Here is a 23,731-nt window from a genome sequence, read left to right on the forward strand (position 1 = left end):
CTTCTCGTTACTTTGACGACCAAATGCACACCTGTATGCCCTTGTTTCGTGAATTATTGTTTTTTTTTTAGTTGTGGTTGCACGAAAGCAGTAGCCGCCTCTCGAAGATTTCGTCGGTTATGTTTCCCCGCTTTCTTGAATATACGTCTTCGGCGTCGCTGAGGAGTCGTCCTGCTGACGCGCTCGATTGAACGGCAGAGTTGTGCTTCAGAAATACCCGGTGAATCTAAGATTCCCCTTCTCAATTTTATTCTGTCTGCTTGTAAAGTTCGAAGTTTACAATGGGTTCTGTGCCTTTCCGTGTTGGTAACATCCATGTACATTCGAATTAAAATTAACTGTTGGGCTAGTTGGTTAAACAACTTAATTACAAAAGCGCAAAGGACAAGGACAGGACAAAGAATGAACAGGACAAGCGCTTACTAACAACTGATTGTTTAATGCATAATAAGAGAAAGACGAAAATGAGAGGAGATTTGATAAATTAAGACTCCAATTGTTTTCCAACTTAAAATGATTAAAATTATTTGAGAAAAATTAGGACTGATAGAAAAATAAAATTAAAGAAAAGCATCCAGATTAAGAAAAAAGGTTGAGGTACCCTATCTCTTTCTCAGACAGTGAAATTGATGGTGTGCTAATGCACGTGTCTCCTTTTTCAATTATAGTTTTTGCCTCGAAAATCTCTCTGGCTCTCTTGCTCCGAAAGCGTTTGAGTATTTGAGTTTGATCGAAAAGGGGGGTGCACTTATGGTCTCTGGCATGTATGGCCAAGTGTCCAGACGGTGACGCATGCAGGGAAAGCTCATGCTCTCGTAGTCGCACATTTACGCAGCGCCCAGATTGACCGACGTACACTCTCCCACATGTGCACGGAATTTCGTAAACGATGTTGACGTTGCAGTTGATATATTTATGTGTGTGCTGGACTGAGCAGTGTTCTTGTCTTTCGTTCTGGGAGTTGATTTTTGGACACAGTTTTTTAAGTTTGTCAGGAGCTGATGTTACAACCTGTACGTCATATTTTGACGCTATTCGTTTCAGGTTGTGTGATACTTTGTGTTGGTAGGGTATCACTGCCGGGCGCCGTGTCTTATCTCTTCTTCTTCTTTCGTTGTGACTGGTCAGGCTCTCTGCTACATCGAACATTAAAAAACTGGTATACCCAGATTCCTGTAGTTTTTTAACTTGTGCCTCAAAACTCTGCTTGGCTGTGTGCTCGCATGATTTTTGCAAGGCTGCTATGAAGCAGCTTTTTACAATTCCTCTCTTGATTATTTTAGAATGGGCCGAATCAAATGATAGAAGTGATTTTTTGGACCGTGGTTTGTATGTCCAGCAAGTATGGTTGTCTTCAAAGGACAGCTGAAGATCTAGGAATTGAAGCTTGCTTTCATCTGGTAGCTCGTGGGTAAAGCTTAGTCCCTGATATTGAGTAAGGAACGTGGTGCAGATATTGTTTACAGTTGAGTCATTTTGTTCAGGTCGTTCATGCAGTAGGACCAGATAATCATCAACATATCTGAACACCCGTGATACCAGGTTTGCTGGGAGCTTCTGGGCTATGTTCTTGTCACATTGGGCTAAGAAGATGTTACACAGAACTGGTGCCACGCATGAGCCAATGCATATTCCTTTTTTCTGGATATATGTGTTGTTGTTGAACGCCACTACAGTGGAGGTGAGGTAGAACTTCAGAAGCTCCATGAATGACTCCACGGAGATACCGCACTGATTTTGGAAGGACACAGTTCCATGGTTCTCGATGCACGCACTAGTTGCCGCAAACATTTCCTTGTGTGGGACAGAGTAAAATAAGTCTTCCACGTCTAGCGAAAACCCATACTTCACTGTCGTGCCATCTTGTTTAAGGTGCTCTATCAATGTCTGCGAGTTGGGAATCAAAAAAGGATCGTTGATTTCAAGATTTTTAAGGTGGTCTAGAAGGAATCTAGACATAGCTCCCTGCCATGATCCTTTTTCTGTTACCACTACTCGAAATGGGCAACTTTCCTTATGAGTTTTTGCCGTAAAAAACATTTCCAATTGGACACCTTTTGCCGCGGTAATCTGTTTTCTGAGTTGAGTTAAGTCCAATCTATTGCAAAGTTGGACAGCTTTTGCTTTTATCACTTTGGGTTTAAGCCCTTCCAAGTAGTTGAAATTCTTGTCAATCGCCAACCGAGCTTTATTAAGGTAGACTTCTCTAGGTGCCACAACGAAGCCTCCTTCCTTGTCGGAGACCAGCAGGTTTAAGTTGTTTTCTCGGAAATGGTCAACAACCCGAGATACGTTCAATTTTCTTTCACATGGTGGGCCTGCTCTCAATACTACGTCCACGCAGTCTGCTACGCATCTCGTTCTATCATTTTCTTGGGCTTTTGAAGCGATGTCGTGGATGTTAGACACCATATACACTCCTTGCTGTTTCGGCTCTGTGCAAAATTTAGGGCCTTTTTCAAGCACCTTGCGTATATTTCCTGGAAGAGGTTCTCCGCCCAACAGGGTGACAGACTCACCCTTGGGCTGCGTCTTAGGTGAACGTAGGCTTTTCAGATGAGGGACGTAAGATCCCCACAGGAATTCAGTCAACTGTCTGGCCGTGTTCAAGAAGGTCCTGTATCTGGATCCGCCACCTTTATCATTGGGGTTTCCACACCCAGCAAGAACGCTGAGGCAATACCTGTAAAACCGCACTTGTCGCCACATTTCAGACCTTAGGATCTTGCACATCCTCTTGTTATGTTGCATGGATGGTCTTGCCAGAGACCATAAGTGCACCCCCCTTTTCAATCAAACTCAAATACTCAAACGCTTTCGGAGCAAGAGAGCCAGAGAGATTTTCGAGGCAAAAACTATAATTGAAAAAGGAGACACGTGCATTAGCACACCATCAATTTCACTGTCTGAGAAAGAGATAGGGTACCTCAACCTTTTTTCTTAATCTGAATGCTTTTCTTTAATTTTATTTTTCTATCAGTCCTAATTTTTCTCAAATAATTTTAATCATTTTAACTTGGAAAACAATTGGAGTCTTAATTTATCAAATCTCCTCTCATTTTCGTCTTTCTCTTATTATGCATTAAACAATCAGTTGTTAGTAAGCGCTTGTCCTGTTCATTCTTTGTCCTGTCCTTGTCCTTTGCGCTTTTGTAATTAACATGTACATTCGTTCTGTACATAAGCCTAGAAGGTTCAACCAAGGAGCCTTATTGTGTTCTCTGGGTGAGGCCGCTGTAGGGTTTGACTGACATGTTCAGCGATAAACGTTGCTCTATTGTCATATTGTTCAGTTGTTTTTCGGGTTGCCCACCTACCTTTGTCGCAATAGACGCACACTCGGGTTAGAATTAAAACGAGACTGTTTAAACTTTGTTGTACCTTGCTCCTCAAAAGTAAAGGAATACCGTTACTCGTTACTGTACCTTAAAAGTAACTAAGTACGTTACTCGTTTCTTTTCTAAAAAAAAGTAACTGAATACGTTACTCGTTACCGAAAATAGTAACTAGGCAGAACTAACTCGTTGCTAGCACATGTCTGGCATATACTCCATCTCACAAACATCTGCAGTGCAGACAAAAGCATGGGCAGACCTCGTGCCTTTGGAAGAGGCCTCTTATGCACGAGTTCTAGTAAAAACAAAAGCATTTTTGTCGAGCTATGTTCACACGCCTGTGCCTTTGTCTTTATTGCAGACATTTGTGAGATGGAGCATAGCGATGCGGTTCAATCCCCACCCCTGCCCGTTTCCATCTGGATGAGCAACGTATCGCTGTGTTTTCGTGTATCACTACTATGTGATGAACGCTAAAGACCGCAAGCTAGTGGTTGTACAGCACTGGATAAATTTTTCATATACAGCTGAAAACATACACACATATAAACATACATACAACAAAGTTATAATTAATATAGCGTTTCCGTGGAGCTATGCGGAGAGGCAAAAACATAGGCTAGGAAGCATAGATGAACAAGTAGTTATATCGACAGTCCCAATTATTTACAACGTGGAAGGTTTCTTTTTACAAAGTGATTCATTCCTTTAACCATTCAAACTCAATTTGAGAGGAATGACATTAGTGAGGAAAAAAACATTCTTCTAAAACTATTTATTGCTGACGTGATTATTGAAGAAAGGCCTGCCTGAAAAAAATAGTTAGTATAGAGACATAGAGAGGTAGTAACTGCCGCGTTTAGTATATTTTAACTACCCTTTTCTTAAAGTGTGCTCTAAAAAATATGGAATGCCTACATTCCCACAAGGCACTTGTGAAAGCCAATCGTTGCCACCCACGGAGAGAGCATGGCAAATGACTGGGCTAAAAAAATGCATATAGACCGACTCAAATCTCTGACGTCACGCCGCTGGGGTGGCGCTGCTGCCAGTACTGCGCATGCGCAGACGCTTCCTCTCACGCGGATTTGTTTTTTTTGCGTCGCAAGGGTCACATCCTATGTGGACCCGCGCAGGCTGGTTTGTAAGCAGGGCGTTGGTCTATAGACCTAAAATTTAAACCAAGAAACTTAAGACTGCTTACATGTAGGAATGATTTCGCATTCCTACACGCAGCGCGCCACGTCTTCCTTGGGGGTGCGTCATGTGGAGTGCGTCATGTTACGGCGGTGACATGACGCACACCCACTGCGCTGGCGCGGCGAACCCCGCCGGCTCCACGGCTTCCCTGTCGATGTATATGCATTACTGTGCTTTTTTTGTGTTTTATTTCCGAGGCGCGTCCGCTTTGACCTTGAGCGTCCTGCCGGCTTCCGAGACGAAGCATCTGCGTTGCTGTACTTTTGGCCAATGGGAATTCAGGTGCCGTTTTCGCAGCTACAGACAACGCCGGCTTCGCTTCATGGGACCCAGTTAATGCTTTCGCATTAAAACGCAGACCGTGCATGCCGTGGCTCGGAGCATGACGCTTCACCGTGCTTAGCGCCACAGTTCAGGCTGTTTATTTTAGGCCTAAACGTATTTTATGCACCTTCATTGGCCGACCTTTCCCCGTGGACCCCAGTGACTAGCTCTCCTAGGTGCCTCGCGAGAAAATAGGCGCACTGACGTTTTAAGCCTGGTTCAGACAGTTGCGTTTGACTGCGCTTGACTGCGTTTTGCTGCATTGCGGCTGCGAGAAACCAGGACATCCCCTCTGCTTATATCGCGTGCCAAGATGATTCCTTGAATTGGTTTCCACGCTTCATGCGAAGCACAGATGTGCCGGTGATTCGCTTTCGGTTCTCGACGCAACGCTGTCAAACGCAGTCAAACGCAAGTGTCTAAACCGGCCTTTATACTTAGTTTCAGCTCAAGTCCGGACGCAGCTGACGTTACGACCTATTAGGGAGTTTTCGTAGACCATTTTCGCCGTCCCGCAACGCTTTCCGAAACCCGCTACGATACCCGGAACTCTACAGTCAAGGCCATCGGCACGCAGGCGCTGTAGCGGCTTCCTCGTTGCGGAGAGCTTAGCGGAGGGGCAAACGCGGTCTACGAAAACTCCCTAATGACACCCATCAAGCAGCGTCAAAAGCGCGAGTCACTAGGCCTTTTTTTGTTTATTATCGGTTCAGCGATGATAGGACACGTGCAGATACATGACGAAGGCCACGATGGTGAGCTTTTGAGGCTGTCTGATTGGTCTCTTCAGCTTGTAGCGTCGGACGAGTGTGCACTTAAGGTAAACTTGTGCCGTGTGCATGTTTATACAGCTGGAAATTAGTCCGCCTCAACGGGCGACTTCTCTCTCAGCTGTTGATGAGAAATTTAGCCAGTGCAGTACAACTGCTGGCCTGGGGTCTTTTACGTGCATCACGCAGTAGTGATACACGACCGTATGCCGGTACGATGATCATACCGGAATCGAAATGGACAGGGGTGGGGTTTGAATTCAAGATCCCTGGGTTCAGTAGCGCTAGCTTTTGCTCAACGTACTGCGAGCTGGTGTGCGCTAGCCCGCTCGGCCACCGATCCGCATTTAAGAGATATGGGGGCATACACCAAACAATGTGAAATGTGAGGGTATCGCGAACACCGCCAGTTCAAGGTGCCGCTTAGTGTGAATAAGAAACATACAAAACCAAAAACTGCGACAGCTTTCGATGGTCGACTAGTTACAACCACTGAATCCTCAACAATCGTAGAGGTCCTTCCGCTCGTCTGAATATCCCAAGCAGGAAAGAAGGTCGTGTCCAACATCTCCACGTGCCCTAAAATCTTGACCGTTAGGGTCATTCACCGTTTGGAGTTTGCGAAGTGGGGACGGGGTGATGATGCAATTTGACTTCAAGCGATATACTTAGATCGCATGATCTCGTGGAAGCTTTGAAGGGATTACAGCTGGAAAGGGGGGGGGGGGGGGGGGGGGGGTTCTTGAGCCGTTCTTGAGCGAGCGGGGCGCTTTTTTTTTAGGTAGTTCGTGCGGGTGAAGCGATATGCTTTATGGCACCTCCCGAAGGGCGGGCATCAAGAGTTTCATCTCACTACTGCAGCAGGCGGATTTGTGGACAGAGCCTTCCAAGCCTTTTTTAAAGTTTTTCCGGAAAACCGACCTGGTAGACCAGGCAAATCTGGGAGCCGGCTAAGTGTGGTGCGGGAATCACTGAGGTGCATTTACCTAAGCCTCGCACCCACGTAACACACGGATATAACGTTAATGAAAAAAGTGAATCGAAGTACAGAAATTACACTGTTGACATACTCCACAAGCTTTTACAAATACGCGTAAAGGAGGCCTATACGTTTTTCAGCTGTCCCCTGTCTCATGGACCACAACATGCAAACAAACAAAACCCATTTTACGGCTGCTTGCGAAGAGTTCGATGATATCGCAAAAAAGCAGTGCATACCGGTTCAGATTATATCCTAATTCAGTATCCTTTTACGCTCAATTGCCGTGCGCTAAATTATCAAGGTAGTAGACCGAGTTTTATTGTCCGCTTCTGAATGAGGATTTAAGGTATCGTCACGAGAAAAATCTTATACTTATCTCATTATTTCAAGCAGGTACACGTACTAATCCTAAGAACAAGATTCGCAATATAAACAAAACGTCCCTTCATGGTCCTGTTACGCTAAAGGTACGAGGTTGCGTCATTCGTAGACAGTTAATGACTTCCGGATAAACCGAGAAAAGAAAAAAAGAAGATCTCGGCGATACTTCAAAGACCGCTCGTCGTGGCATAATCTAGTTCTTTTGTTGTGTTAGTTATTTTTTTCTCACCCGGATTTCCTTCTTTACACTCCGGATATCATAAAATAAAAACCGGCATCTCAGTGTCAAAACTTTTCTCTTTAATTCCGCCTTCCATGTGGTCCCCCCCCCCCCCCTTTCCCAATCGGCTCATCATTAAGTTGCAACACCCACACACAAGAAGTCGTGACGCACGCGCCACCGTCTGCCTCGGCGTCTAGAAAATATAAGGAAAGAAAAGAAATCCTCAGAAACTCCCATTAACCGAAAAAAATAATAATCCACCACGAGCTCACATTAAACTTCGCACCCCCCGCCTAGTCTGACAGTGCGGTAGACTTACGTGCTTGCCGGACCAATCGACCGCGTCCCTTTCACCACCTTGCCCCACTCTCTGTGCGTGGGAAGGGGCGGAAGCGTGATCACGTGCCGAAAGATAGATGTAGGACTGGTCAACAAACACGTAGCTTTTACCGCGCTGTCAGCTTCGTCGTAATGCGAAACGGAGTACAGATGAGGATCCAGACCGTCACGACGAGACAAGCGAGTGAGACGGGTCAAGCGACCGGCAAGTTCCGCTCCACCGCTTTCGTCTTCGTCCCCGAACGAGAGTGAATCACGGCCGGAAGGGGAACCCAAAACTTGGTGCCGAAGTTGCGACGGACGACCGACGCGTTACGTTTCCGCGGAAATGATGTTTTCCTGTCTAACCGGGGCACCACAACCGTCCTGCAGTCACATCTCCGAGGAAGCATTCTTCCGTGCTATAGTGACCATTCCAGTGCGGAGAGCAAGACGTCTGCTTCTTCCGTAGGAGTTGCGGTGACGTCAGGATGACGCCCAGCTCTCATTGGCTTTGATTGAAAGGATAGCGGGTAGACCACGACGCTAAGTGTCTCGTGGTCTGCCGCTATTTTTTTTTTTTCAATCTTCCAATAAGAGGTTGGCGTACTGACATCATCGCAGCCCCTGTGCTAGAAGCAGACGAACTTGCGCTCCGCATAACCGCCTTGTGCGCGCTGCCATCTTGCTCCACTGGACTGTGGAACGCGTTCTGAGCATGCGCAAATATCAGATGCCGCGCATGAGTCCACAGCCCTCTAAAATAAGATCTTTTTTTTTTTTTTTGCCCAGACGGCTAGCGGTAGTATGCGGAGCGCGAGTTCGTCTGCTTTTTGCGCAGGGGTTACGTTGACGTCAGAAGGCAAAGCTCTGATTGGCTCTGATTGGAAGGATAGTGGGTAGAGATGAATGCTAGCTGCCTCAAGGTCTACCCCCTATCCTTACAGTCGAGCCAATCAGAGCTCGGCGTTCTGACATCATCGGAACCCCCGCGCTAGAAGCAGACGAACTTGCGCGCCGCGTAGTTACTGAATGCTGAAAGAACGCGACGCGAAGCTTATAATGTGCAAGTATTCCTGCTCCGTGATTGGCTGTTCGACGTACTCATCAGCTAATGCCGCAGTCTGATTGGCTGCGATGCCGTAATGAGATGTTTCGGACCCAGTCACGCCTCGCGTTTCTTGCTGAGGCTGAAGCGCCTGTGCTGAAGCGCTTAAAGAGCTTCAACACAATAGGCTCCGCCTATGGGGTTGAAGCTATTAGGCGGACCTTTATTATTATGGCCGTATATTTTCAAGAGATTGAAAAAAAAAAGGTTCTGACGTATGCTCCTCCCCTTACGTGACGTCAAAAAAAATGGTGTGTTCGTATTCAGTAGAATTGTTACGTCATTTCTCTCTGAAAATTCGGAGACGGAGCGTGTCATCTTGTTCTTTTACAAAAAAAAAAACAAAAAAAAAGCAACGCCAACAGATACGTGTGGAAGAATGCTCCACGACAAGTCACTCGACTGCATCTAAGAAAACATATCATTACCCTTTTTTGACGTGAACCTTTGCTTTCCAGTACAAGCTTACTCGAAGGTATCAATAGAGCCAATAGTACACATAGTCGGCAATTTGTGGTCGCGTACACCGACGGCTCTTCTGTACCGCATTCTAGAGGTGGAAGCACGGACTCTCACGAGAAGATATCCAGTGGAAGTCGCTGTGAGCACATCATTATGAACTTCCATAGATACGATCGGTGGCGAAGATGATTACGAATTGGATTACTCGACAATCACTGAAATATTTTGTTCGAAGTTTTAAGTCCAGGGCCTAACCCGAGAAAGAAAGCGCGTGCGTCAGCTTTGGCAAGTTAAATTCAGTTAATTATTCCTTAAAGGCAATTATAATTAAGTGCATTGTATGAGGGGGATCGAGCAAACATGATTAATGAGGGAGAGCGAGAGGTAACGGAATGTTCATCAATGAATAAGATACAGATTATGGAGTAGAAGAAGAGAAGGTGTCGTTGTCCCTCTACGCCCTGTGTCGTTGTCAATCTACTCTTTGTCCGTGTTTTTTTGGCGCTTATTTTCCCACGATGTACCAACTGGCCCATCTAAGCATTTTATTGAGAAGGTTACATAGCGGACGTGTATTCCATTCGCTCCTACTTTCTCTGCTTACCGCTACTACGTTGCCCACCACCAGTGAGTATTTTTTTTTTTTCGGATTTCATCATAAGCAGTTCTTTCTGGCTTGCAAGGTTCTGGTTGGCCCGTTACGCGGCATTCCAGCCGGCAAGGCATGACAATTTCAACTTCTTTAGTCACCGCCATGGCGGCAGCGCTCCCGCCTGACGACGAACTCGCCAGCGTGTTTGCCGACGACAATCAGGGTGCGTTTCAATTGCCGACGACAATCAAGGTGCGTTTCAGGATGTCGTCCGTGGAACAAAGAGACGCTGCCCAAGTCAAGGCTCTGGTTTTAGTGAGAAGACTATCATCGCCCAAACAGAGCCCACTGTCAGTCTCCTAGCTCTTTTCACTCCTCCGGATGGAGATGTAAGAATTGACTCCATCAATTCAGTTCGCCTCACGTCCATTCTGGAGTCGCTCGTGAGTTCGTGTGTTATTGAGGTGCGCTATAACAGGCGGAAGAATCTTCTAGCAATTGACACGCGGAATGGACAGACGACACGTACTCTTCTTGGACAGACTACGCTTCGCGGGATGAAAGTGCGTGCTTTCAAGCCTCGTGGAAAGGTGTCCAGCGTTGGAATTGTCCGCGACATTGACAGCACTCTTTCTGACTCCGCAATACTCGGAGTTCTGAGCTCAACAGTAGGCATTCCCAACGTCCGTCGTATCGGCAAGTCCACTACTATTCATGTTGAGTTTGCCTCTCCTATACACTTGCTGAGCACGTCTACGTCGGCCTGGTTCGACATGGCGTCGACTTGTATGTCAACAACCCCATCCAATGCCACCGATGCGGTTTGTTTGGCCATGTTGCGGCTGTTTGTAAGCGGTCGCTAACTTGCTTCCGATGCGCACAGCCTCACGCATTTACGGAATGTAAAGGCTCGAGCACTCTTTGTGTCAACTGCAAGAAACCACGTGAAATAACATTACAGTGTACTAGAAAACTTCGGTAGTGTTGGGACCGGAGAGGCTCGCCTGAAGCGCGTGGTATTGGTCGCGACAGGTGTCGACACCGGCGCGTTATCCGGAAGGTGTGCGCATGCGCGGCTACACGCGCGAAAATATGAATCTTCGGTGCCGCTTTAGTGGAGTGCACATACGCTTTCTGATAGAGCTACGACCTGCCAGCGGTCGTAGTGCGGCAGCAATTACGCTGCGGCACGATCGTTAGCAACATGATGCTTCAATGTATTGGGCAGTACAAGTTATATTACCCTTCCTTTACATAAAAACAATTGCGACTTTAAAAAGCGGATCGCAAGCTGTTTCAGCATAGAATTAGCTGCGACTTTCGGTTTGTCGGATGGTGAGCATTTTAAATGAAATGCCCATTTCCTAGGTCGCAAAGGCCGAACATTAGATATTTGAAAGGAATATCTAAAACTCGGAAGCAGTTTTTTTTCCTATTTTATTTTATAATGAAACGAAACGGCACATACTAAAGTCTGAGATTGTTTTAGTATGTTTTTTATACCCCAGATTAACTTCTCTGTCTTCTTTTCTACCCGTCTTCTTTTTCTTGACCTTAATCAGCTCGCTTCACTTGTCACTCATTCTTTTGTTCATTTATGCGACGAACCACCGAAGCGACGGTCGCAAAGGGGTGAGAATCTTTTATTTCCTCATGGCTGCCACGACCATCCGAGGATCACCCGACGCTCACTTGTAAGAAATGGCTTATAAGCCGTGACAATTTTTATCACGCGTTTTAACATTGAACTTAAGTCCAAAAACTGAGACAACGTGGGCTGAACAAGTAATACTTCATAAAATTCAAAGAAAGCAGGCAACTATTTCAGTTCATTTTGAGCAGAAAACATGAGCACACGTAGATCAGGCAAGGAAAAAGTTGTAATAGTTTCTAGCACGGCATTAAAATAATGGTTACAATGTGCAGCGCATACATGGTTACGATATGCAGCGCATTATCCTCTTGAGGGTAAACCATCTGAAACCTACACGCTCATAACAATACATTTAACCGACAGCAGCTTTCTGACAACCAGGGAAGTCTCGCCTGAGCTGGGTATTCGAAGGGAAAGACCCATGGTACCACAGGGGGCGTATCTGTTTCACGCAGACATACAGGGTGTTTTTGTTTGATTCTTTACAGAACTTTACATATTTTACAAAAAAGGATGTGGCAGCAGTGGCGTCACGAGGGTCAGCGGCACCCGGGGCAATAGCCCGCCGCGACCCCCCCCCCCCCCCCCCCCCCCGCTCTCGTGGCCCGCCGCGACATCCCCCTGAGCGTTGTACCCGAGGCGATCCGCCGCCCCCCCCCCCCCTTGTGACGCCACTGTGTGGCAGATATGTGGATGCTGTCTTTCGTCATATGTGCAGGGCTCGGTGGACAATAAATGGGTGAATAACCGTTGCAATGTTTAATAATTAACCAAAATCTGTTAGTTCACTTGTTTATTTGCGGCCTAGCGCTTTGCACGCTAATTTTGAACTTATCTTTGCTGTAGTCACCCGCACTTCGAGGCTGATCGTCGCCACAGCTGATTGCCATCGACGAGGAAAACTGCCCCGTGCCCTGATATCGGAACCATCCGGACTACTAGCGACACCGCATCACCGATCCTTCAAAAGAAGTGCTCACATCGCCTCAAGCGGGATTTGCGGCCTAGCGCTTTGCACGCTAATTTTGAACTTATCTTTGCTGTAGGTGAGTTGAAATCCTACCACGTTGTTATTACCCGCTTCTTTTTTGCCGCAAATCCCAAAGTGTTGTCCCTGTGATTTTTGTGTGCAATGGGCGTCGACATTTGTACCTACAGGGCCCGTGTCGGTACTTTTTGTCCAAAAAACAAAGTGAGACCAAAGGGAGTGCCCACGAGGTTACAAAGTGGTGCCTTATTATTGCGCAGGGCTTTTCCAAGTGCTCGTATCCTGTTGCTCACTCTCTGCATCGCCAAATTGCTCATGTGTTCTGGTGACATCGAAGCTAACCCCGGCCCCGGCCCTAAAGAGGGCGATAGCTCTAAGCTTGACCTAATACTCCGGAAGCTGAACACTGTTATTTCTGACAATGCGAGACATCAAAAAGAGACCACTGACAAACTAAATGAACTGTCGTTGGGAATCGGTGACTTGACACGCAGAGTTTCAAGTCTCGAGAGCTCCGTTGGCAAGATTAAGGAAGTACAAAACGAAATTAAAAAAACAAATGATGTTGTCACCGATATTGAAAGAAAAATTGAAGACGTATCCTCGAAACAGCAGGACGTAAGTGGTTTAAGTGACATCGTCGACAACATGAACAACCAAATGAGAAGAAATAACTTGCTGATTAAAGGGATTCCTGAGGAGGGAAACGAATCGTGGGCTCAGACTGAACGAATCGCACTTTCCTTCTTTTCGGACCGGTTGCAGCTAAACGTCGGCGATATAGAAAGGGCGCATCGTGTTGGCCGCAAAAGGGAAGGTTTTAACAGACCAATTATTGTTAAGTTCCTAAGTTTCAAGAGCAAGCGCGATGTGCTCCATGGCGCGTCGCGACTAAGGTCGACTGACACCCCGCGAGTTTGGATAGAGGAAGACTATTCGCCAAAAGTGAGGAAAATTCGAAAAAAACTTTGGGATTATGCAAAATCGGTCCGAACCACGCGCGATGGGGTAAACCTTGCTTTTGATAAGCTCTTTATCAACAATCAGATGTACGTTTACTGCGACGATACCGATAGTGTTTTGCCTGCCTCGAGGGAACGGAGAACTGCAGACGCGCCACGGGATCTACAATCGTGACACAAAAAATATAAATCCAAACCTAGAACAACTGTGAGCGCCTGCAATCAGCACCGCCCTCTCTCATTTTTGCTAGCAAACTTTAGAAGCCTTCTGCCAAAACAGGATGATTTCGCAAGCAGCATTATTTCATGCTCAGCAGATGTTATTGTTGCAACCGAAACGTGGCTTACCGATACTATTTCAAATTCCAGTTTACTTTTAAGCGACAATTTTAACATATTTCGTAAGGACCGAATTTGCAAACGAGGCGGTGGCGTAATCATCGCAGTTCGAAAGGACATATCTTGCACTCTGATTTCAATCGACTCTCCTCTTGAAACCCTTTGGGTTTCCATTGGTACAGTATCCTTTCAAAATATTATAGTTGGAATTTGTTACCGACCACCTGATTCAACATGTGAATTTGTCAACAGACTAACAGATATTCTAGAATTTATTCATTTCAAGTATCCACATTTACCCCTTATATTGGCAGGTGATTTTAATTATCCTGGGATCGATTGGTCCAACCTCCAAGTACGTAATACTTGCTCACGTGTAGAAGAGTGTTTAAGTTTTATAAATCTCTTAGATTCATTTTCAATGAAACAATTTGTAAATGATCCCACACGCGGAGATGCAGTACTGGACCTTGTTTGTGCCACTCACCCCGAAAACATGTCTGTACGCGTGCTGGATGAAATTAGCGACCATAGAATTGTTTATTTCTGCTATAAGATATCGGATGCTACGAGAGTGAACCTAAAAAAAGTGATATATGACTACTCTAAGGCAAATTATAGTGATATTGCGGTAACACTTTCAGACTTTTTTGATTCAGTATGAAAGCACCTTCCATACACGCTCTGTTGAAGAAAACTGGGTTTCAATAAAAAACAAACTAATCTATATACATGAAGCTTTTGTTCCTAAGTTAATCATTAACCCGAGTGAGGGTTGTCCCTGGTTTTCACGAAGCGTAAAACGCTTGATCTCCAAAAAGAAGAGACTTTTCAGAAAGGCCAGTTCTTCAAATTCAGACCGCGACTGGCAGTCGTACGAAGATTGTGCGCGCTTATGCAAAAATGAGATAAGAAAGGCAAAGAATAGTTTTTTCAACGACGATTTATCTAGCATACTAAAAACAAATCCAAAGAAGTTCTGGCATGTTGTAAACCCCAAAGAAAAAAATACATTTCCTTTACTTCAAGAAGGTGACGTAAAGCTTTCTGCATCCGAGTCCGCTTTTAAACTTAACACATTTTTTGGCGAAGTGTTTACCGACGAGCTCCCTTTATCTGACCGCCATGTTACACCTACAATCGTCATTCCAGAAATGGACGATGTGCAAAATCAATATTGATGGGGTTATCAGTGCCATTAACCGCTTGCCGACAAAATCCAGCCCGGGTCCTGATGGTGTATGCTCGAAGCTACTTAAACTAACAAAGGATGCATCAGGTGCCGTGCTTGCCAGCTTATTCCAGCAATCGCTTAATACTGGCCACATTCCGGACGAATGGAAATCAGCAAATGTCGTGCCGATTTATAAATCTGGTAATCGGAATTGCCCAACAAATTATAGACCCATTTCATTGACCTCTGTTCCTTGTAAACTTTTAGAACATATAATATATTCATCTGTCATGAAACACTTACTCTCAAACAACCTGCTATTTCCCAATCAGCACGGCTTTCAACGTGGTCTTTCGTGTGAAACCCAACTGTTTGAACTGGTAACGGATTTGCATACCTGTATTCACTCATCCTCACAAATCGACGCTATTTTTATAGACTTTTCGAAGGCCTTTGATCGTGTACCACACAGTCGTCTGATAAAAAAACTACAATATCTCAAAATTAATGATAAGGTAATTACATGGATTCGTGAGTTTTTGCACGATAGAAAGCAATTTTACTTGCAAATGACATCACCTCACCACCTATACATGTCAAATCTGGTGTCCCTCAAGGATCCGTTATTGGACCACTTTTGTTTTTAATTTATATAAATGACCTCCCCAACAACACTTCTTCAAAGATTCGCCTATTTGCAGACGACTGTGTGGTATACCGTCAAATATCTAGTCAAAGCGACTGCCTGGCTCTTCAAAGTGATTTGGATATCATACTTTCATGGTGTGACACGTGGCAAATGCAGATAAATATAGATAAAACAAAAATAATGACATTTACCAATCGTCGCTCATCTTTTCAATACGACTACAAAGTTATAGATTCAAAATTGGATAAAGTATCCACATACAAGTATTTAGGAGTCCACTTAACTTCCAACCTCTCCTGGAACACTCATCTAGATTATATCCTTAGGAGGGCTAACCAGTCACTTGGTTTCTTAAGAAGGCATTTATATATGGCAACAGCAGAAACGAAACTACTTGCATACTCTACCCTCATTAGGCCAAAGTTGGAATATGCAGCTATAATTTGGAACCCGCATCAAAAATATTTAATTAATCATTTAGAATCATTACAAAACAGGGCCACCAGGTTTATACTAAAAACGTATTCACCTATAAGCGTCAGTCAACTTAAGAGTTCACTTGGTTTATTGACTCTCCACGAGCGAAGATACCTCGCAAGGTTATCCCATTTTCATAAACTCTATCATAGTTCCTCAGATTTCCGTCAAAACAACATTCTCCCACCGGCTCGCATTTCCCCTCGTCATGATCATTGTTACAAAGTTCATATTCCATTTGCAAGAACTAATCTGTTCAAATACTCCCCGTTCGTACAAGCGGCGACTGAATGGAATGAGTTGGCAAGCGAAATTGCGACGGTCACTGATCATGATACATTTATGTTGTTATTGCGTGAATCTTTAGGGTGAATGAATCATATATTGCCCTGTATGTTTGTTACTCGCTCGCTGGGTCTATTGCTTTTTTTCTAGCACGTCGACTGCCTCAAATGATGTGAGTGCGTGTGTGGCTTTCTTGTTATGTAATGTCTTCCCTTCATGGTTCTGTTTAGCGTGACACGATGTCTTCTATTTTTTCTTGTAAAATATTGTATTATCATGTAAAAGTTTATACGACACCCCCCTCTATGTAATGCTCCTTTGGAGCCTTTAGAGGTATGTAAATAAATAAATAAATAAATAAATAAATAAATAAATAAATAAATTATTAACGGCTTAATTGGCCATGGTGCAATTGCAGCTTTAAAAGGAGTCATTATTAAAGGCAAACACAATTTCGACAATTCGAGAGAAAAGGCAACGAGGTTCGCAAAATTTATCATAAAAATTTGCCTTTCTTCGCTTGATTCAGAAACCGCGTTATGAAAATTATACAAAGAATAGTGGCTTAGTCGTCTTGACGTGTTGCGCGAGCGATACCACCGAAGACAGGCTGTCGAGTTAGTGACGAGGGGACAGAAACAACTGTGTCATTCTTCTACGCATCAATACCAGCACATTCTCATTTGCGCTTTCAGCGCACGGTTTTTTAATTGAGCGAAGAAAGGCAAAATTTTTGCGATGAATATCTCATGACAGAACGAGTGGGTTGCTAGAGATAATTAAGCTTGAGGAAGAAAACGAGAAGAGACGGATAAACACAACAAAAACGAGCGCCTTGTTGCTTTCGCTCCAAGCTCGTTGTTTGTTCGCGAACTTTCTAAATTGGGTTGGCCTTTAAAAATGGCTCCCTTTACAGCTGCAATTGCAACATGGCCCATTAAACCGTTCATTAACCCTTTGCCTACCGCAAAAATTAAAAAAAAAAAGATTTGAAAATATTGGTCTTTTTTTATGTGCCCTATTCCCTGTTTCACCTTGTGTTGTACCACAGGGAATGTTACATGCGCGAGCTCCTTGCTCTAGGGCACATCTCGGCGGCACAAGCTCTCGTGCGGTAAGCGTAGCTTCCAATGCTATGAGCTCGCGCTTCTAGCCTTCGCTGCGGTACAACATAAGTTGAAACGGAGTGTATAAAATCGTGATACCGACACGTGCACCGCTCAAAGTAAAAAAAAAAAAAAAAAAGCCGGGCTGCGCGATTATTTCCGGATAACTCGACTACAGCGCCGCCACGAACTGTCAATACACGCGGCCTCACGAGCTCCCGTTGCCGAGCCGCTCCGGTCCCAACACTACCCAAGTATTCTAGTACACTGTAACAACATCACAAAAGTGCCCATTCTGGCAAGCTGAGCGCTCCGTGTGTCGCTATCGCTGCGAGAACAATGTGTCCTTCGCAGAAGCACGAGCCCAAGTTGACAAACGTACGGCCGAGCGCGCGGCTCCACGAGCCGAAGCTGCAACAGAGATGGTTGTTCTAACTGAAAAACCCCAACAGAGACAACGTCATTTTCGACGACGCCAGGCGGAACAACCTATCGCAGACAAACAAGACCCATCATCATCGCTTGTCGCCGAAGCCCCGAAGCCACTGGGCACAGAGTCTCCGCCTAAGGAAGCACCTGTCCTCGTCTCCTTCGGCGAGAGCAACGGACGACAAAGCTACAAAGCAGCGCTGCAAAACAAGCCCCCATCGTCGTCACCACCGGCTCAGGCCGGACCTGTACTATCGGCCACTCAAGCTTCTCTAAGTGTTGGACAGGAGGCTATACCCTCCCTCCCAAATCCAAGCACCCTCCCTTCTTCGTTAGGTAGCTTCGTACGCCAAATGCTCGTCATAGCGCGAAAATTTCTCCCGCTTCTACAGTATCCGTGGGCAAACGAGCTCCTGAATTTTATCACACTTATAGAGCCTCTGGTCGAAAGTTTTCTGCGATGAAAGTTTTTACTCTACTCAGTTTTATTTTTATGGCTTCTTGCCCATCTATTTTACAATCTAGAAGTGATGCCTGCAGCATCACTTCTAGATTAGCAGAGTTGCAGTATTACCTTTCATCTCAGCCGGTACCTATACTTGCAATTTCGGAATGCCACCTCCGACATGGCTCTCGAATTCAGCCCTATGTCCATTACCCTAGCGCGACGGCCACGCCTAACAGCTCGTCACGGGCATCACTCTTTGTTCACTCTAGTGTGCAGCCAGCTGCAGAGGATATGTCCCATCTGTGTACAGAAACAGCTGAATTTGTAGCATGCACGGTCATATTTCGCTCCTTTAGGATGGCCATTGTGTCTGTTTATACAGGGTGTTTTTTTAAGCGCAACAGATTTTTTTAAAAGAAGCCGTGAAAGTCACACTTATGCCGCTTGCGGAGGTGAGTTATGCGACCAGGGGGACATATTATAGGAGGCTAATCGTAACGATCAGTCGACTAATTAATTAAAATTCGTTAGTTAACCTTTTAATTAATGAAAATAGACATATCGTTCCAATTAGAAACTTGCTCAGCGTCATGAAAACCACTAAATCAGTAATTTTCGGAAAGACTTTGAGCGCGTGAGTAGCGTAGTAGTGCACTAAAGTTACCACTCTTGGAGCAGGTACAAAGCTAGCGGTTGCGATAAGGCGCCCGCGCGATTTTTCCGTCTCTTATCTAGCCCCAGCCTTGTACCTGCTCCACGTGTGGTAACTTTAGTACAATACTACGCTTCTCACGCGCCGAAAGTCTTAATGAAAATGACTGATTTAGTGGTTTTCGATCACGCTAAACAAGTTTCTAATTGGAACCATATGTCTATTTTCATTCCTTAAAAAGTTAATTAACAAATTTTAAATAATTAAACGACTGATCGTTAGGATTAGTCCCCTATAATATGTCCCCCTGGCCGTATAACTCACCTCTACAAGCGGCATAAGTGTAACTCTAACGGCTTTTTTTAAACAAATCTGTTAAGCTTACCAAAAACACCCTGTATATGTCCTACTGGTCTCTTTGATGCGAAGTGCATTAGTAGCCTACGCCTTCAATTTCCTGGCCGTCTCCTTATATGTGGTGATCTTAACGCACACCATCCTCTCTGGGGTAGTAAACGTACGACGCCTCGGGGTACGGCTCTCGCAGATGAGATTCAATCAACGGATTTCATTATTCTCAATGACGCCTCTCCTACATTTTTGGTCATCGCAGAGAACCTAGCATGCTGGACCTTACTCTCGCTTCCCCAAATCTAGACGTGTACTGGTCGTTGGACGCGGACACACGCGGAAGAGATCATCTTCCAATTTTGATGAATATACCCAAAGTGACCCGCCTCCCACGTCGTAAATAAAGTGTAACAAACTCGGACGGATTTCGCGAAAATTTTTGCTTTCTTGAGCCGTCAGATGATATACTAAGAGGTATTCCTGCATGTCTCGTTCAATCCACATATAAAATATCTTTAAAAATATCTCAGCCGTCCCCGGATTTGAAGTTCGTACGCTTACGAGCTGTTCGCCGCCGCACCCACCGTCGTGCTCCGACCTGGTAAGGTATCCATTGAATAGACTGTCGTCGTGTTACGTCAGCTTTATTCCGTCATACTCTCGCACTTCGTTGTCGACAATTTCGTCAATTTGCCTCGTCATTAACTCCATGTACACCTAAGCCAAATATCTGCAAAGTACTGAGAGGTGAGTGCTGCGCTCCAACACCTCGAGATGTGCTCATCGCCCTCAGTCTTAAAACGGTCCTTGAATTATCATAACTTGCTGATGATTTTGCGGTGGGCTTTATTGTAAACCAACGCCCTTCTGGATATTTATATTCTCGATCACTGACTGGTCCTGCACGAAGTCTGGAGAGTCTGGATCATCCTATCACTATGTCGGAACTAGATGCGGCTCTCAGGAAATGCAAACACCACAGTGCTCCTGGGCCTGATGGTATTACTTATTAAGCATTGCGTAACTTGAGTGACAAGTCACGCGTCGTCTCGCTCGAGCGCTTAAATTTGGAGTGGACTACTGGTATTCTTCCGCATGAGTAGAAGCATGCTGTAGTAACCCCAATTTTCAATCGAGGCAAGCCTTCGTCGGAGTTGTCATCGTACCACCGAATATCTCTGACCTCGTGTGCTGGAACACTTCTGGAACGCTTGGTGCTTACGCGTCTCCGGTGGTACCTAGACGACATCGAGGCACTGCCACCTGAAATTCCGGGATTCAGAAGTGTACGCTGCACTGCTGACTGTATTGCGAGCCTTACATAAGCGTTGGAAGACGCTCGGCCACGAGGAGACACTGCTTTGGCAGTGTTTTTTTTTATGTTGAACGAGCCTTTGACTCGGTTCCACATGGTGTATTTTTTGCCTGCTTGGATCACCTTGTTGTAACAGGAGGAATGCTAAAATATTTCCACGAGTTTCTGAGCAACAGGACAATTAGTGTTTGCTTGGGCAAGACTACGGGAGGCGTGCATCCACTGTTGCGTGGTTTACCACAAGGTAAACCACGCAACAGTCAAGAGCTATTTAGCACCGTAATGACGACAATACCTTTATGCATGCATAAATCACCACACCATAGTGGTATTATCATCTATGCAGATGACATCTGTTTATGGGCTTCCCATTCTGATTGACGTATTCTATGTCCCTCTATGCAAAGATCATTCGCGCGTGTTGCAAGCATGCTAGAAGACCTCGGACTTTCCGTCTCAGCGCAAAAAACAGCGGTGCTCGCTTGTTCCCGCCGGCCCTCCCGTCATGGATTTCCGCGGCTTACTTTATTTGGGACTTGAGTACCGCGCGTGCGTAACTATCGATACTTGGAGTCGATCTTGGTTCCCGATTATGTTGACGTCGGCACGTTACGAACCTTGTACGTCAGACGGCGATGACGACATCTCTTATACGTCGACTTCATGGACTTGAGTGGGGATCGGTCCCTAAAGCCTTACTATGCGCGCACCGGGCGCTTAACCTTTCCCGCATTCCTTATGCGGTGTCATATTTGCCGCCTACGCGATCTCTATGGGATCAGCTGGAACGATGCCACTGAGCCGGAATAACAATGGCTCTTGGCTTTCACTCGTACTCTCGAATCGATGCAACGTGGATTGAGGGCCGATAGATGCCGGTAGCTTTACACGCTGTGAACCGTGCTCTTAAACATCTGGTTCGGCTTGCTGAGTCGACCAGTGGTGTATCGCTGTTCACTGACATGCAACAGCGTCATATTCCCACAATATGCCGGTCACTGTACCTCTCTAGTTGTGGCTCTCGGCTTCATACCCTCCGTCCATTCTCCTCCAGTTGACTCCCCGTGGAGCAAGCACCCGTTCACCATCTACGAGGACATCCCAAGTTTCCACAGAAAATCACGACACCCCTCTGTGGTTAGTCGAGCCCTGCCAAAGGAGGTGGTAAGGTCTCGACATTCCTCGTTTACGGCCATTTATACTGATGGCTCTGTCGACTTCATTCATGATGTCACGTCAGCAGCTTACCACATCCCATCTGTACCCTGCTCATGGTCAGGGCGGTTCGACCATGCCGTGTTGTCGACTATACAGCTGAGCTCAATGGAATCCACGCAGCTCTTCTTCACATCACGACGAAACCACCAAATAACTGGCTTTTGGCAACAGACTCTCGGTGTGTGGTGCATAATATCCTCAGCAGCAAAGGCGCCAATCCGGATAAGGTTCGTGAAATAATTAGTCTGGATCATCTACTTGTCTCCCATGGCTCTAATTGCGAGTACAGTGGATCCCTTCGCACATTGGCTTACCCGGAAAGAAGATGGCTGACCATCTGGCCTCAACCACTCTAAAACTGCCCACTGCGACGTTGAATCTCCCCAGCCACTCTGACCCGAGATTGGTTATTAAGAATTGGATATAACACAAGCATCTCGTTTCCAGCGTGGCGTCTAAACCTCCTTCTCCAGCTTGTACGCGTGGCCTAACACGGAAGTTCGCTTCCAGAGCAGACTGCGCGTATACGCAAGTGAACGTGCACCGCATCCAAAAACCAACCAGCCCCTTCTGCGACCACTGCGATCAGCCAAAAACGCTGACGCATATATTTTTTGAATGTGGACACTACAATACAGAAAGAACTGTGCTCCTAGCTTCACTGAAGAGCCTCGGTGTTTCACCCGCCCTAGTGAATATGCTATTCCCCAAGGGTCCACCATCCACGTGCACACGTCTCTGAAAGACTGTGTTCAGCCTCTTGGATGCCTGTGGGCTTCTGGCAAGGCTGTGATGAGTGAGAAAATACGACCGCCCACTTTTCTTTTCGTGCTTGTGTGCCAGTGATTGTTTTTCTCGTGAAGTTCCCTGCGGGAATTTTGTGAACATTTTGTGATACTCGCGTTCTAGATGTGCCCATTTTCTTACTTTTGACTGATTTCTTGCCGACCCTTTTTTTTACTTTAATTTGTTAACTTGTGTTTCGTCATCCTATGTTTCTCATCGCAATCTGTTCCCATTCCATTCCCCTGCATTCATTCCCATCAAAACTGCAATAACCCAAGCCCGTGAAACTTTTCCACAGCCAGTGAGAAAAACCTCACGTCAGGCAAACACCACCTTCACCACCACCACCACAGATTATGCAGAAAATATAAGAACACAGGTAAGCAATAGATACACAGTAAATGTAACCGGTTAAACATTTTTATTATTGAAAAAATCTTGAACAGCACAAAATTAGCGGCCAAGCATTGAGCCTCTTCATGAAGGTCAAAAATAAGTTATAGATTTTTAAAGCATCAAAAACTATGTTCAATATTTATTCTTTAAACTTGTACACTGCTGAGCATAGCTACCGCAAAACCAACACGGCCCCTTTATTGATTTTTGTTTTCATTTTTGTTTTCACCTAAGCTTAATGTTCACTCGTCGACATCGTTACTTTGAAAACAAAATAGGAGCCTTATGGAACTTGTTTTCATTTTTCTGTAAGAGTTTACTTCACGGCAGAGTTACCACGAAAATAAAACAAGACGACTTCGTCGCATTTTTGTTTTAATTTTACTCTAAGTTTATTGTACACCGATCGACTTAGTCACTACAAAAAAAAAACATGGCCGCTTTATTTCTTATATTTTTTTTTTTGTTTTATTCTAAGCTTATTGTACACTGCTGGACATAGTTACTACAAAAAACAAGATGGCCGCTTTGTTGCATTTGTATTTTCATTTTAAGATAGGTATATGCTTATTGTACACTGCTCGACCTAGAACATAAACGCTTCATTGGATTTTTATTTATTTTACTCTAAGCTTATTGTACACTGCGCGACATAGCTTTCCCGCAAACAACCCCGGCGCTTCATATTGGATTTTATGCACACAGATATTGACAAGCAATATAATATATTATTTACCACCAGGGATGGGCAAAATACATGCAAATATGTATCGAAATACAAATACAAAATACTTCGTCAAAAATGTA

The 23,731-nt window shown here is 45.1% G+C and overlaps 1 protein-coding gene across 1 annotated transcript; it reads left to right on the forward strand.

The window, feature by feature from the left end:
- Positions 1-15,728: 15,728 nt before the first annotated feature.
- LOC121835162 lies at positions 15,729-16,381 on the forward strand (the record flags this gene model as incomplete). Its single annotated transcript, XM_042289120.1, has 1 exon — positions 15,729-16,381. A coding segment is annotated over one exon (582 nt), but the record flags the coding sequence as incomplete, so codon positions are not given.
- Positions 16,382-23,731: the final 7,350 nt, after the last annotated feature.

The sequence above is a fragment of the Ixodes scapularis genome, unplaced genomic scaffold, assembly GCF_016920785.2.
Source record: "Ixodes scapularis isolate PalLabHiFi unplaced genomic scaffold, ASM1692078v2 PGA_scaffold11__112_contigs__length_91849675, whole genome shotgun sequence".
Lineage (NCBI taxonomy): Eukaryota > Metazoa > Arthropoda > Arachnida > Ixodida > Ixodidae > Ixodes > Ixodes scapularis.